This window comes from Megascapheus bottae, chromosome 21, assembly GCF_031878675.1.
Source record: "Megascapheus bottae isolate mThoBot1 chromosome 21, mThoBot2.hap1, whole genome shotgun sequence".
In the NCBI taxonomy this organism is placed as follows: domain Eukaryota; kingdom Metazoa; phylum Chordata; class Mammalia; order Rodentia; family Geomyidae; genus Megascapheus; species Megascapheus bottae.
The window spans coordinates 11,387,627-11,403,752 of NC_143529.1; the positions used below are offsets into that span (position 1 = coordinate 11,387,627).

The 16,126-nt window shown below is 38.5% G+C and overlaps 1 protein-coding gene and 1 long non-coding RNA gene across 2 annotated transcripts in view; one reads left to right on the plus strand and one right to left on the minus strand.

Moving 5' to 3' along the window:
• The window catches only part of Als2 (alsin Rho guanine nucleotide exchange factor ALS2), an 80,232-nt gene that overhangs the window by 53,859 nt on the left and 10,247 nt on the right, over window positions 1-16,126 (minus strand). The window contains exons 2-4 of the mRNA XM_090354610.1: window positions 8,025-8,096; window positions 4,176-4,330; window positions 1,006-1,943 (exon numbers count right to left, since the gene is read on the minus strand). Of these exons, the coding sequence (XP_090210736.1) occupies window positions 1,006-1,943; window positions 4,176-4,330; window positions 8,025-8,044 (1,113 nt within the window). The 5' untranslated portion in view covers window positions 8,045-8,096. The remainder of the gene's footprint in view (window positions 1-1,005; window positions 1,944-4,175; window positions 4,331-8,024; window positions 8,097-16,126) is intronic.
• Window positions 2,062-8,088, plus strand: LOC150048635 (uncharacterized). Its single transcript, XR_016539131.1, has 3 exons — window positions 2,062-2,518; window positions 4,085-4,395; window positions 7,992-8,088. It is a non-coding gene; the product is annotated as an uncharacterized LOC150048635 (long non-coding RNA).

The following is a 16,126-nucleotide window of genomic DNA, read 5'->3' on the forward strand; positions in this document are numbered from 1 at the left end:
ATAACCCATGTGCAGCTCCCTGATTGTTGCCACTGGATCTGTGGTACCACAAAGGGGGGTTAAGATGTCCAATGGTATGCTATCTGGGGGAAAAAAAAGTGAGAGCTCTGGAAGCCCACAAAGGGGTGGTACCCCTTCACAGAAATTTTGTACTAATCTAAGGATTGTAATCCTAAAGTTTCTGATGGTTGCAATCTACCTCTTGGAGACTTGGAGTGGCCAGAGTGGCTCAGAAATGGCTACTGCTATCACTTTAGGCTCTGTCAAGTGTAGAGCAAGCTCTTTCTTGCCAATATAAAGGATGACCTCTGTCTGCTTGACATATCTTAGTGACATATATCTTTCCTGATTAACCTACGAACAACTTTCGAGTTAATTAAGCAGAAAACTATCTAGAAACTTGACCAAGGACACATGTACCAAGTATACAGCATTAGCAGGGTATGGTGGTGTATACCAGTAGTATTTATTGTATATAACATTTTAAAATGTGGGTGCCGGTACCGGGGTTTGATATAAGGCCTAGGTACTGTTGCTTAGCTTTTTTGCTCAAACCTCACTTCTGGCTGTTTGTTAGAGATAAGAGTCTCATGAACTTTCTTGCCTGTACTGGCTTCCAAATGCAATCCTTAGATTTCAGCCTCCAGAGTATCTAAGATTACTGGCACCAGCCACTGGTGCCTGGCCTGCTGTATACAATTTTTACCAAAAGATTATAGTAAAGTAATTTACACAAAAAGAAAAACAAAGTGGATTTGGCTACTTCTAAAACAAGCTCACCATGACATCATGACATCTTCCAACATCATAAAGGTCCAAAAAGTTAGACATACTGAGTTCTGAATATAGGTTCTTTCTGTATATAGGCTTGCCTAATAAAACAGAATTGCAATCAAACTCACAAAACAAAAAGTGCTACCAAATCTTAGCATTTCAAAGTACCTAGAGGAAAAGTACATAGAATTTTACTTCTGAAATATATTTATTATAAAATTGAGGAGTTACCTGAGGTTGTGATGTTTCTTCACCCTTCTCTGAGTCCTCCTTTACTGAGTGATCTGACAGTTTCTTCAAGTACTCATTTACTGCCTTGGTGTCAGGGTATGATGGCAAGTTTCTGGTAGAAGAAATTTCAGTTGTTTCCTCAACATTTTGATGGCAGGAAATAGCACTGTCACTTGCAGTCTCAACACTTCCCACGTTCAATTCAGTTGGAACAGGCAGGCCAGTTTCTACAAGAGTGTTCTCAAATACTTCTCCCTGACTGTCAAGGGTCTTGGTGGAGGGGCTGGTGGCAGTGCTGGCATGGTTTTCAGCCTGGGATTCGGACAGTGTCACACCTAAAGGGCAACAGTGACTATCTGATATAATCACATGGTCCTCTTTGTCAGTCATGGTAATTAGGAGCTGGCTGCACTGGTTGCATCTCTCGGGGACTGGCTTCAGATCCTGGGAAGGAAGGCATTGCACAAGGGCTAGACTGTGGAAAGCACCACAGGCAACTTGTAGCACCACTCGCCCAGCAAGGTGTTCTATCTTTTGTGGCTTTGTCACTGGGAAGGTAGTAGTGATGAGGCCCAGCTGGCAACCAGTACCCCATGCCCAAATCTCTCTGCTTATTGACAATGCCAGAGTATGCTCCTCGCCACATGCCAACTGCAAAATTCTGACTGCTAACGAAGGACTGGTCTCAGAATCAGAAATGCTGACAGGGTTTGGTTCTGGCACATACTGCTGGTTAGCTACTGCACACTGGCCAGCAGAATTCTCCCCCCACATGTATACTATGCCACTATCTGTCACTGCTCCATTGTGGAAGCTTCCTGTTGCCACAGTGACAACATGATGCCCAACCAAAGCATTTTCTAGAATGGGGCTACTGGGACAAACTTCTGCTGGTTCATTTCTCCAGGCAAGAGTCCCAAAGCTGTAGACCTCACCATCTAAATAGGAGAGAGAGAGAGAGAGAGAAAGAGAGAGAGAGAGAGAGAGAGAGAGAGAGAGAGAGAGAGAGAGAAACAAGTTAGTGAATTAACTAAAAATTTTATTAGCAAACTTCTAGTCCTCTCTAGTTTAATAAAACTATTTTTCTCTTTTAACTTCAAAAGTACAGTTGTAGACATTTAGTTCAAGCATATAGCACTTCATTTTTTCATTTTTTTTACAAATAACAGTATTCTCCTCCCCCACCTCCAATATTGACAAGTACAATTTATTAGGCAAGTACTCTACTACCTAAGCCATATAGCCAGTCCTTTTGCTTTATTTTTCAGGTAGGTTGCCTAGGGCTAGTCTCTTCACTGTAATCTTGCTACCTCTTCTTCCTGAAGATGTAGGAATATAGACATTTGCCATCATACCCAATAGAAATAATGTATTTTAACTATAAAATTACTCTAAAACTTACCAAACTGTAAGAGGCTACTTTCAAATAGATAGTACTACTCCTTTCTTCACTCATCCTACAAACTTCCAGCATGAAACCACTATTAGGGGTAACTATATAAGCAGCATCCAAGTAAGTATTCAAAGATAAAATCATAAAAATAGTAAGATAAAATAAGCAGAAGATAAAAGAGACAACACTCTCTAATGTTTACAACATTCACTACAGAACAACTAAGAACATCAGAAAACGTGCAATCTAAATACTTAAAATATGAGCCAGGTGCCAGTGGCTCATTGCCTATACTCTAACTACCTGGGAGGTGAAGAATGGAAGGATGGAGGTTTGATGTCAAAGCAGGAAAAAAGGTTTTTGAGATCCTATCTCAACCAATAGCTAAGTGGTATATATCTGTCAGCCCAGCGACAGCAAGAAACAGAAGGCATGGTTCAATTGTTAGAGCCTTGCCTAGCAAGTGCAAAGTCTTAAATTCAAATTATCATATGGCCAAGAAAGAAAGAAAGAGAGATTTTTCCTAAAACTAGGACATTAGCTTTATGCCTCTACATTGTACAGAAAGCAACAGTGCTATATCAATACATGAGTATACTACAGGTAATTTTAATGGCATAAATACATATATGCTATATGCTATAGCTTTTCTGAAGTGTTATTTGTTTAAAAAGTAAACCATCACAACTTATGACTCTATAGACATGTTTTATCACATTGATTAATATATATCTATGATATACAAACCCTTAGCCTAATTTTGATTATGTTCTAAAAATTAAGAGCCTGTGATTGTATAGAGATTCCCTTCTTGAATACTTGTTAAACATGTTATTTGAAATATGTGGTAAAAATCAATGTTAATAAATTCTAAAAAATATAAATAAAAATTAAAAAATTAAAAAAATGTAAAACATTTTTAAAAAAGTAAATCACAACAAAATAAAAAAAGAAACTGCAGCAAATGACTGTTGAGTGCACATTAATGACAACAACTTATGTCCAGGTACATTACAAGTCTTAATTTTATTGTTGAATATGTATTGTAGGAGTTTGGGCATGTTCACCTAATCCTTGCTTGTTAAAAGGACAAATAGCACATCTGTTTCAAAGGAAAAAAAAATCAGAAAAATAAATGGAACAAAGACATGGCCACAGATTCTTTTTGGTTGGTTGTGGGAACTAAACTCAGGGCCTGGGTGCTGTTTCTGAGCCTCCATTGCTCAAGCACTACCACTACCACTGAAGTCACAGCATCACTTCCATCCAGTTTTTGAGTGGTTAATTGGAGATTAGAGTCTCATGGGGACTTTTCTGCTGGGCTGGCTTCAAACTGTGATCCTTAGATCTCAGCTTCCTGAGCAGCTAGGATTACAGCTAGGATTGCGAAAGCCACCATACCCAGCTTTGGCCACAGGATTTTAAAAATATTGAACTAAATCTACTATCCCTTCTTCATCAAAGCTCTAATTCTCTCTTCTGTTCTAGTTAATGGGATGTCTTAAGTTTAAGAACTAACATGATTTCTGAGCAAATGAGTAATTTTTTGAAAACAGAAGAGTATAAGCTCCAGCAAAGATCAGTAAGAACCCTTAGGATCTAATAACCCACTTGGGCATCTATTAGCATTCAGTTAAATATTTGTTAAGCCACTCTTTCCTTTCTTTTTTTTCTTTTTTTTTTAAGGACTTGAACATGGTATCTGACACTTTCCCTCATTGGCTAGGACTCTACCAACCAAGCCACAACTCCAATACCGAGTCGTTCTTTTCAGTACCTTCAGTCAGAAGAACTCCATGCTTCACTCCCAGGGCTGCTTGTAGAACAGTCTTTCCTCCCCAGCCTGGCAACCTCTCTGGTGTTAGGGAAAAGGATCCTGCCTTCCAGACATGGACCAAGCCTCTTTCTTTGGATCCTTCTGCCTCTGTTGAGCTACAAACATTTAAAAAAAAAAAGAAAGAAAGAAAGAAGAAAAAGAAAAAGAAAAAGAAGGAAAGGTAAGAAGACTTAACTAGTCCTGTAATTGCTCCAAATTTTTTTCTTTGAGGTACACAGTTTGAACTCAGGACCTTGTATGTGTGTTATAGAGGCATTCTACCACTTAAGACATATCTGCAGTTCACTGTAATTCAGAACTTCAGAACTATATCTTCTGTTCCTTTTTCTTATCATCAGATTAGAACTTTTACCATCAGATTGGTCACACAGATTAATGAGGACCTCCTAAGATTTTGGCTATGCCACAGAAGCCAAGACAAAGTAAACACTTAAATGATGGAGAATAATTGAAACCCATAAATTTGTTTTAAGTAGTATGTAAAATGAGCTATTTTTAGAAGTTTTATGATTTGGTAGCATCAAATTTCAAGATTCAACTTCTCAATACATTAACACTTGCTTAAATATTAAAGTTATCTGCAGATGTACCTCAAACAGTAGAGTGCTTATCTATTGAGGCTGAGTTCAAACTGTAGTGCTGCTCTGAGTCATAGTAAAGTTATATCAGAGGTTGAAATATTATTTTTTGGTTTGGTCATGGGGCTTGACCTCTGAACCTGGGCACTGTCTCCGAGCTCTTCAGCTCAAGGCTAGCACTCTACCACTTTGAGCCAAAGCACCACTTTCCTGCCAGAGCTGTCTTTAAATCATAATTCTCAGATCTCAACCTCCTGAGTAGCTAAGATTACAGGCATGAGCTGGCTGAAGTATTATTTTTTAATTGTTTATAATTATTTTAAAAAAAGTATTTGATGAGTAATAGGGCTGGGGTAAATGGTCAAGGCAACAAAGTACAAGGGCCTGAGTTCAAATCCCAGTACCACATAAAAAAGAGAACAATATGAAGAAAGTTCTTGTTTTACTTTTTCTTTGCTGGTTGTAGGACTTGAATTCTTGGCCTGGGTGTTGTCCCTGAGCTCCTCAGCTCAAGGCAAATGTTCTACTCCTTGAGCCATAGCACCACTTCCCGTTTCCTGGTGGTTAATCAGAGATAAGAGTCTCACAGACTTTAGCACCCAGGCTGGCTTTGAACTGAGATCCTCAGATCCCAATCTTCTAAGTAGCTAGGATTACAGGCATGAGCTACTGCGCCCAGCTCTTATTTTACTTTATGCTGGCTTTAAATCTATACTTACTACTTAAAACTTTTTAAATGTTTTTATGTATAAATGACACAATTGTACAAATTTACAGAGTATACTGTGATATTTATATATATATATATATATATACATATATAATGTGTAATGATGAGATCAGGGTAACTGGTATATTCACTACCCCAAACATTTTATCATTTCTTTGATTTGGGAACATTCAAAACCCTTTCTACTATTTTGAAATGTATCATTTATCATTCATAGCTACCATCCTGTTCAATAGATGACTATAAGATATTCTTTCTATCTAACTGCACCTTGTACTTGTTAACTATCCTTTTTCTATCCCTGCTTCACATTCATCCTTACCAACTTCTGGTAATCACTATTCCATTCTGCTATGAAATCAACTTTGTAGTTTGTGTGTGTGTGTGTGTGTGTGTGTGTGTGTGTGTGTGTGTGTGTGTGTGTGAGAGAGAGAGAGAGAGACAGAGACAGAGACAGAGACAGAGAGACAGAGACAGAGAGAGACAGAGACAGAGAGAGACAGAGAGAGACAGAGAGAGACAGAGATAAAGTCATTGAGATAGAGAGATAGAGAGAAAAAGAGAGAATGGTTGTATCTATATTTGACTAATTTTACTTAACAAAATGTCCATTCCTGTTCTTGCAAAGAACAGGATTTTATTCTTTTCTGGCTGAATGTAGTCCACTGTGAACACATATCATAGTTTCCTTATCCAATCTTACCTCCATAGGCATTTAGATTGATTTCATATCTTGGTTATCATGAATACATCTTCAATAACAAAAAAGTGCAGATGCCTTTCAACATACTTATTTTCTTCCTTACTCCATATTAGGACTGTTAGATACACAGTAGCCCTATTTCCAGTTTTAATTATATGTTTTTAAATTATTAAATATATTTTATTGTAATTAACAGAAGGGTCACATTATATTTGCCCAATAGAAGGTGCATTACTTCACAAACATTGATACCCCTTCTTAGGTTTTTGTCCCCATTTCCCTCCCTCACTCCTCCCCTCTTATTTTTTAAGGAATCTGTGCTATTTTTCTCATTATTTTGATTTTTTTTTGGGAGGGGGGTGGGTTGTGGGGACAACACCACAGCACCACTTCTGGTTTTTAGTGGTTAAATGGAGGTAGGGCCAGGTTGGCTTTGAACCTTGATCCTCATACCTCAGCCTCCTGAGTAGCTAGGGTTACAGGCATGAGCCATGGTACCTGGCAGGATTTTATTGTTACTGTTATAAATTTAATTTTAAAAAATCAAAATAATGCAAGGCATGGCATATTATTATAGCTACTCAGGAGGCTGAGATCTGAGGATCAAGGTTCAAAGCCAGCCCGGGCACAAAAGGACCTGGGACTCTGATCTCCAGTTAACCTCTAGAAAATGGGAAGTGGGGCTTGGCACAAGGGTAGGGTGGTGGTAGCCTTGAGCTAAAGAGCTCAGGGACAGCGCCCAGGCCCAGGGGTAGGATGGCAGACTTGAGCTGAAGAGCTCAGAGACAAAGCCCAGGCTGAGTTCAAGCCCCATGACCCCACCTCCCCAAAAAAATCCTTTTTTTTGTCATACATGTGTCATACATGTATCTCCATGTGTCATACATGGAGATTCTGGTTTTCAATTTTGTTTCTCTAGAACACAGGCATTAAGTTGTTAAGCCATGAATCTATAGGAAGCAAACTACAAATTTAACCTTCTTGGCTAGGAGTTTGGCCTACTGATAAGAGTGCTTGCCTAGCATGTACAAAGACCTAGGTTCGATTCCTCTCTACCATATACATTGAAAAAAGCCAGAAGTGGTGCTGTGGCTCAAGTGGCAAAGTTCTAGCCTTGAGAAAGCCCAAAGACAGTGTTTAGGCCCTGAGTTCAAGCCCTGGGACTGGCAAAAAAAAAAAAACAACAACAAAAACAAACAAATTTAACCTTTTTAAAGAAAATGAATTGGCGCTATGGCTCAAACTGGTAGAGTGCTAGCCTTCAGCTGAAGAGCTCAGAAACAGTGCCCAGGCCCTGATTTCAAGCCCCACTACAGACCACCCCCCTCCCTCAAAAAAAAAAAAAATCTTCTGCAACTGTTTTGTTGGTAGTGGATTTGGATTCAGGACTTCATGCTTATTAGGCAGGCACTCCATTTCAACTGCTTGAGCCATGCCTCCAGCCCTGTAATTCATTTTGTAAAGATAGAATACTGCAACTAATAAGGTTACCTATGACGTCTGAAATTATTTGTGAGGGAAAAAAATGAATGCAAGAGTTTTAAATGATGAGATGAAGACAGTGCCTTTGTAATAAACATAACAAACTAACAACAAAGCTCAATACTAATGGGATTCATTTAAGTAATTTTCTTTACCAATCAACTGTGAGTGTCACAATGTACTCTCACTTAATCATTGTCAAAAAGAAAATTTAAACTGAAGAAAAGTTACACTCATGTAGAGCTGCCTTTTGTGTTTTCCAGGAAAAACAGAGGAGAATGAAGAAATGACTTTACCTTTTCTTCTTTGAGTCCATCTGTCACAGGAAATTCTCCATCACAAAATTATTCCCTTTTTGCAAAAGGCACCTAAATGAGAAAACATTAATTAAGTATAAACAGCAGTGAAAGAATGCCATGCTATTTTATTCTCCGGATCTGGAAAGGGGGAAAGACAGGCCTCTAACAAATATACATTCACTGGGCAAAAAAATATACAGAGCAACTATTTCTTTTTTTCTTTTTTTTTGCCAGTCCTGGGCTTGAGCTCAGGGCCTGAGCACTGTCCTTGGACTTTCTCAAGGCTAGAGCTCTACCACTTGAGCCTCAGCACCACTTCCGGTTTTTTTGTATGTATGTGGTACCAAGGAATGGAACCCGGGTCTTTGTGCATGCTAGGCAAGCACTTTAACCACTAGGCCAAACTCCCAGCCCCATGAGCAACTATTTCTTATCCTGCCTACTAAAGTCAAATATCTAGACTAAGCCTGTCCACCAAGCTTATAAAAATGCAAGTTAACCACCAAAAATAATGTCATAGAAAAATAAGCCTACCTACAACAGCTATCCTGTTCCAGTCAACATTTTTTGTTTTGAAGTTAGTTAAACCTTCTTGTTGGCGTATAGGAAAGCAGTTAATTTTTGAGGGTTAATTTTATACCCTGCTACTTTGCCAAAGTTTTCAATCAGCTCAAGCAACTTGGGAGTGGATTCTATAGGGTTCTTTCAATACAGAATCATGTCATCTGCAAAGAGGGAATGTTTCACTTTGTCTTTCCATATTTGGGCCCCTTTATGCTTACTTCTTGCCTTATTGCCCTTGCTAAGAATTCTAATACTATATTAAAGAGGAGTGGAGAGAGTGGGCATCCTTGTCTCATTCCTGATTTCAGAGGAAATGGTTTTAGCTTTTCATCATTAACTATAAGGCTAGCTGTAGGTTTGTCATACACAGCCTTTATTACATTGAGGAATGTTCCATGGATTCCTAGTTTCTCCAGAGCTTTTAGCATAAAAGGGTGTTGAATCTTGTCAAATGCCTTTTCTGCGTTTATTGAGATAATCATGTGATTCTTGTCCTTGCTCCTGTTGATGTGTTGAATTATATTGACTTGCGTATGTTGAACCAATTTTGCATCCCTGTGATGAATCCTGTTTCATCATAGTGTATAATTTTTTTGATGAGTTGTTGAAGACGACTGGCCAGTATTTTGTTGAGAAGGTTTGCACCAGTGTCCATCAAAAAAATAGGTCTATAGTTCTCTTTCTTTGATGAGTCCCTGTCTGGTTTTGGGATGAGGGTTATGCTGGCTTCATAGAATGAGTTTGGCAAAGAGCCTTCACTTTCAATTTCGTTGAAGAGCTTGCAGAGTATTGGTGTGAGCTTTGCTTTGAAGTCTTTACAGCTGTGAATCCATCAGGTGCTGGGCTTTTCTTGGATGGGAGGTCTCTTATTCTGTGCCTGAGTTTTGGTGCTTAAGGGTTGTGCTGTACTACTGGAGCCACAGCTCTACTTCTGGCTTTTTCGGTTGTTAGTTGGAGATAAGAGTCTCATGGACTTTCCTGCTTGGGCTGGTTGCAAACTGTGATCCTTAGATCTCAGCTTCCTGAGAACAGCTAGGATTACAGACATGCACCACTGTTACCTAGTTGGTAGAAAACTTTTTTTTTCTTTTTAAAACAACTTTTATTTTGGTAAAAATAGTTAATGATACCTCATATACCCATCACCAGATAGAAACCTTTTTAATGATGTAATTTTTTGTGTATTACTGAAAAACGTAATTAAAATTATTTGAATCTGAGCCAGAATTCAGGAAAGCAACTCCTTTTACAATAGCCTCAAAGAAAATAAAGTACTTAGGAATTAACTAAGAATGTAAAGGACTTTTATGATAAAAACTTTAAAAACATGAAAAAGGAAATTAAAGCAGAACTGAGGAAGTGGTGAAAAAAAAAACCAAAACTCCCAGCTCCTAGATTGGAAGAATAACATCGTGAAAACGGCAATCCTGCCAAGGGCTATCTACAAATTCAATGCAATACTCATCAATATTCCAATGTCACTCTTTAAGGAAATAGAGGAAGCAATCCAAAAATTCATATAGAATAATAAAAGACCCTGTACAGCAAAAACAATCCTTAGCAGAAAGAACAGCACTAGAGGAATATCAATACCAATCATTAGACTATATTACAGAGCTATAGTAACCAAAACAGTTTGGTACTAGCATAAGAACAGGCCTGAGGACCAACTGAATAGAACTGAAGATCCAGAAATCAACCCACAGACCTATGGCCACTTAATCTTTGATAAGGGAGCCAAATAGTATGGAAGAAAGACAGCCTCTTCTGAGAGGTGCTGGCAGAATTTGTTATGCACCAGTAGAAAACTAAAGTTGGATCTTTCCATGTCACCCTGCATCAGAATTAATTCAAAATGGACCAAAGACCTTGAGGTAAAAGCAGATACCCTGAAAACTTTACAAGAAGGAATAGGAGATACACTACACCTCCTTGGCACAGGTTGAAACTTTCTTAATAAAGACCCAGAAACACAGCAAATTAAAGTAAGTTTGGACAAATGGGACTGCATTGAACTGCAGCACTTCCTTTTGTATGGCGAAGGACGCAGCTAGCAAGTTAAATTGAAAGCCTACAGAGTGGGAGATCTTTACTAGTCATACAACAGACAAGGGCTTCATATCTAAAATATACCTACAGATAAAAAAAAATTGAATCTCTCCAAATCAAATTTTCAAAGAAACAGCTATCCCATTAAGCGGTGGGCTAAAGACTTAAAGAAGGATTTCTCTGAAGAGGAAGAATGGCCTATAGACACATGAAGAAATGCTCAACATCTCTGGCCATAAAAGAAATAAAAATAAAAACACCTCACTCCAGGGGCTGGAAGTTTGGCCTAATGGTAGAGTGCTTGCCTAGCATGCACGAAGATCCAGGTTCGATTCCTCGGTACTACATAGATAGAAAAAAGCCAGGAGTGGTGCTGAGGCTCAAGTGGCAGAGTGCTAACCTTGAGAAAGTCCAAGGACAGTGCTCAGGCCCAGAGCCCAAGCACAGGACCAGCAAAACAAAACAAAACAAAACAAAAAAATACCTCACTCCAATTAGAATGGCCATTATCAAGAAATCTAATAACAACAGATGCTGGCAGGGATGTGGCCAGGAGGGATCACTACTACACTGCTAGTGGGAGTGTAAACTTGTTCAACCATTCTGGAAAGCAGTATGGTGACTCCTCAAAAGACTAAACATAAGAGTTCCCCTATGATCCAGCAATCCTACTCCTTGGCATTTACCCAAATGTCCAAAAACAAGGACATACAGAAGCTACTAATACAATGATAATCATTGCAGCATTTTTTTTTTACCATAGTGAAGATATAGAACAAATCCAGATGTCCCTCAGTAGATGATGGGATCAAGAAGATGTGGTACTTATACACCATGGAATTCTATGCTGCAATCAGAAAGAATGACATCGCCCCATTCATAAGGAAATGAAACAGACTTAGAAAAAAGTCAAGTGAAGTAAGCCAGATCCAAAGGAACACAAGCTCAATGGTTTCCCTTATTTGTAATAATTAGTACACATCTAGGATTCTCCTAACAGAGGATTACAGTAGCTCAAAATCTAGGTACATAAGGTCATATAGGATGAGACTAAATGAAAGGAACACTAGGAAATGGAAATAAGAGCCTTATCTTGTGTGATTGTTGTTCAAAAGGCACTATATTATTTCTCTTCTCTTCTTTTGCCCTTATGGTTAATCTCATATTGTTACTGTATCTGACTTTGTTACCTAGTATATTGTATATACGTTAATTTGTTTATTTGAAATGGGAAAGGGAAGGGGGAAAACAAAATGATTGGGAAGGGATGGGGGAAGGTAATAGGGACAAAAACATGAGAAAAGGTATCAGTGTGTGAGAAGTAATGCACCTACTATCTGACAAATGTAACTGTAACCCCTCTATACATTTTCCGGACCAAAACAAAACAAAACTCAGGCATAGCACCCAGGCCCTGAGTTCAAGCCATAGGACTAATAATAATAATAATAATAATAATAATAATAATAATAATGTTTTCTACTCTTTAAAACTTAGCCAGGTACTGGTGGATCCTGCCTATAATCCTAGCTAACATCTAAGGACTGTGGTTCAAAGCCAGCTTGGTCAAGAAAGTCTATGAGACTCTTATCACCAATAAACTACTCACAAAAAGCCAAAATGGCACTGTGGCTCAAGCAGAAGAGTGCTAGCCTTGAGCCAAAGAAGCTGAGACAGTGCCCAGGCCCAAAGTTCAAGCCCCAGGACCAGTCCACCCCAATCCCCCCGCCCAGTAAAAAAGTATATACCAATATTTCCCTCAAGATCAATCTCAATTCAAAACTAACATGCCGCATACTCCAAAGAGCTAACAGAAGTTTAAATTTTAAACTTGTTTTAAAATCCACTATTCAAAAAACAAAAAACACAGACAGTTCAATGTCTGAGTATGGCGGTATACACCTGTAATCTCAGCTTTCAGAAGAAAGAAAGAGCCAAGAGACAATGAGTTCAAGGCTAGCCTGGACTGGAAAAAAAAATATCATTCAATGAATTATTGCACAAATATGACCTGCAAGCTTAGAAAAATAAAGAAAAATTTTTTGAATGAAATTCAACTCAAATTCATTTTTTTCATTTTTCCTTCCTTCCTTCCTTTTTTTTTTTTTGCCAGTCTTGGGGCTTGAACTCTGGGCCTGGGCCCTGTTCCTGGATTTAGTTCAAGGCTAACACTCTACAACTTTAAGCCACAGAACCATTTCCAGTTTTCTGGTGGCTAATTGGAGATAAGAGTCTCATGGACTTTTGTGCTGGACTGGCTTTAAACCATGATCCTCAGATCTCAGCCTCCTGAGTATTATAGGTATGAGCCACATCACATTTCTTAAAGAGCATCAAAATTCATGAAAAAAGAAGTCTTATTTGTGTAAAACACGAAAGTACTGTAGGGCCAAAAATCCACAAGTGAAACTGTGGCTCAAGGAGTAGAATGTTAGCCTTGAGCAGAAAAATAAAATAAAAGAGTTCAGCCCCAGGAAAGGGACAGGGAAAAGGAAAAAAAAAAAAAAAAAGACTGGCCAAATGTGCAATTATCACAAAAGGGGATAGCATGGTCACTGTGTTCTGCAAACAACACATACCAGCAGGAGTGGTACATGGTCCATCTGTTTACTCCAGGTGCCTAGGAATTCTTACCATTGCCCATCTGCTAACTGAAGGAAATTACTTCCGACCTAGGGCTTATTTTAGAAAGATTTTGGATGAAGGGTACCAGGTAAACAAAAGACAAATATGAATACATTTAATGTTCCTTAATAAACAGAATCATTAAGTGCTATACTTCATACATGATAATAATTAGCTCTATTGAAAGTGCATTTCTTGATATGCAGTGAAATTCTGAAGCCAGATCTATTGATACTCATCTGTCAGTGATCAAGGAATTGCTGTCCTGTTGACAAGCACTCAACAATACCTAGCAGAAGCCAGAAACTCCTCCAGGTTGACAAGGAAGTGCATACCCTATTTCTCACAATGGAGTCACCATATGTAAACTGAATTTTTTCTTAGGACCTAGCCACAAAATATTCAAAACTGGCTCTGATAATAGTGCATTTCTGCTATCCTAGCACTTCAGAGGCTGAGGGAAAATTCAAAATTTGAAGCCAGTCTTGGCTAAATCCAGTCTCAAAACCAGTCAAACAAAAAAACTTGAGAATCTTTTGAAAATGTTATAACCAATGAATCTTTCTTCATTTAGTATCAGATTCTGGAACACAAGAATTTTCTTAAGTTAATTATAACAACCCATAGCTCTACATCTACTACTTTTTAAGCCCCAACTAAATTAAAACTCTACAAGCTGCTTTGCTTTTTTTTTTTCCCTTCACATGCATTAGGTGAAAACAGGGTCCCTAAATATGCCCAGATCCTAACTGTGAATGTTAGGTTACAAGGTAACTATTCACCTAATGGAAAGTTAGGAAGAAGACCCTGGTTATCCAAGTGGACCCAAAGTAATCATAAGAGTTCTTCAGAGTGGAAGAGAGAAACAGAGAAAGAGATGTGATGATTTAGGTTGGGTCAGAGAGATTCTATCTACATTGCTGACTTTCAAAATGTGAAAAAGCAGACATAAGCCAATGCAGGTAGCATCTACCTACAGGTAGGTAAGAAAGGATTCTCTTCCAAAGCCTGCAGAGGAAGTCATGCAGATAACCCTAATTTTGGCTTACCAGACCTTTAACCTACAAGCTCCAAAAAGGATTTGTGTTATTTTAAGCCACAAAGTTTGTAGTAATTTGTTACAGTAGCAAAACTGAGGAACTATTTTATAAGCATTTTTCTTCATCAATGTGTTCTAAGATTTTTTGTTTTAGTTTGCTTTGCTTTGCCACAAAGTCTCCCTGTGTAACTCAAGCTGGCCTTGAACTGGTAGTCTTCCTGCTTTATCCTCCCAAGTGCTGAGATTACAGGTCTGCTACAGTGAACATACTGAATATACAAGCATGGAGTGAAAAGACAGATCTGTAATTGATAAAAATTTGGGAAGACACCTGTAACATTTGAGCTTAGTGTAATGAGTAATGTTAATGGAACATGTGTAGAAAGAAAGGAAAGACACATGAGCCTGCTCTAAGGAGCTCTTTTTTGGGGGGGATAGGGGAAGGAAGTGTCAGTCCTGGAGCTTGAACTCAGGGCCTGAGCACTGTCCTTGGGCTTTCTCAAGGCTAGAGCTCTACCACTTGAGCCACAGCACCACTTCCAGATTTTTCTATGTATGTGGTACTGATGAATTGAACCCGGGTCTTCATGCATGCTAGGCAAGCACTGTACCACTAGGCCAAACTCCTGGCCTAAAAGGAGCTCTTGAACCTAACAGCTGAATAGAAGGAAAACCTAGGATGACTGAGGTAAGAGTGTTGTGTTAGGAAGTGGAAAAACGTGAGCACATTTTAAGTACATGAAAGCAAACAGAAAGCATTTCAAGGAGGAGGTCAATTAGGTCAAGGCTTTAATAAAAAATGTGAACTACTACTGCAGATGATTCTGCTTTCTTGATCACAATTTCAGAGATTTGAGGAATGAAAATCAGACTGGAGTAAAGTGAACATAAATTAGAGATGTGGATGTGAAGACGAACTACAGGAGATAATTTTTAAGAAAGGTTATTTCAAATGGCAAAGAAATGGAGCAGTAAATCAGGGGTCTTCTTTCCTGTTGTTTGAGGGTTGGGGAGATGAGAGAGTTGGACAAGGTTATAGAACAATGGCCAGGATAAAAACATAAGGAAGAACTGAGAGTGTGCCCTAATGGTAAAGGGCTTACCTAGCATGCACGAATTTGGGTTTGATTCTTTGGTACCACATACAAAGAAAAAGCTAGAAGTGGTGTTGTGGTTCAAGTGATACAGCACTAGCCTTGAGAAAGCTCAAGGATAGTGCCTAGGCCCCTTCAAGCCCCAGGACTGGCAATAAACAAACAAACAAACAAATAAATGACATAAGGAAGGTGAGGACAAAGAGAACCAAAGACCAAGCCAAAGTAAAAGGGAATGGCATTCAGAACATGTGTGGAAAGATTAGTATTTCCTAGGACTCCATATTTCATCCAAAAAAAGAAAAAGAAAAAGGTCTGGGATATGGAGTCTAGAATGGTTTGGAGTCTTGAGGCCTTGATTTCCTATATTTAAGTGGTTTTTACTATATGATCTGTAGTATTAGCATAATGTACCAGAATTAATTTGTCAGTACCATATTGAGTTAAAACAAAGAAGACTATGGAATTGACAAATGTGTACTTAGAATATACAGCATGGAAACATGGAACAAAGAGATGGTTCGCCTGCTTAAAGGTATGGAATGGAATCTTGTAAGATTACATCATGCTACTCAGAACAATGTGCAACTTAAAATATGTGAACAGTTGATTTCTGGAATGTTCCACCCAATGCATTAAAAAATAACACAAAGTAAAACTGTGCTTCACTGGAACTCATAAACACAGGCAAAAGATTCCTGAACAGAATCCCAGGGTCACAACAGATT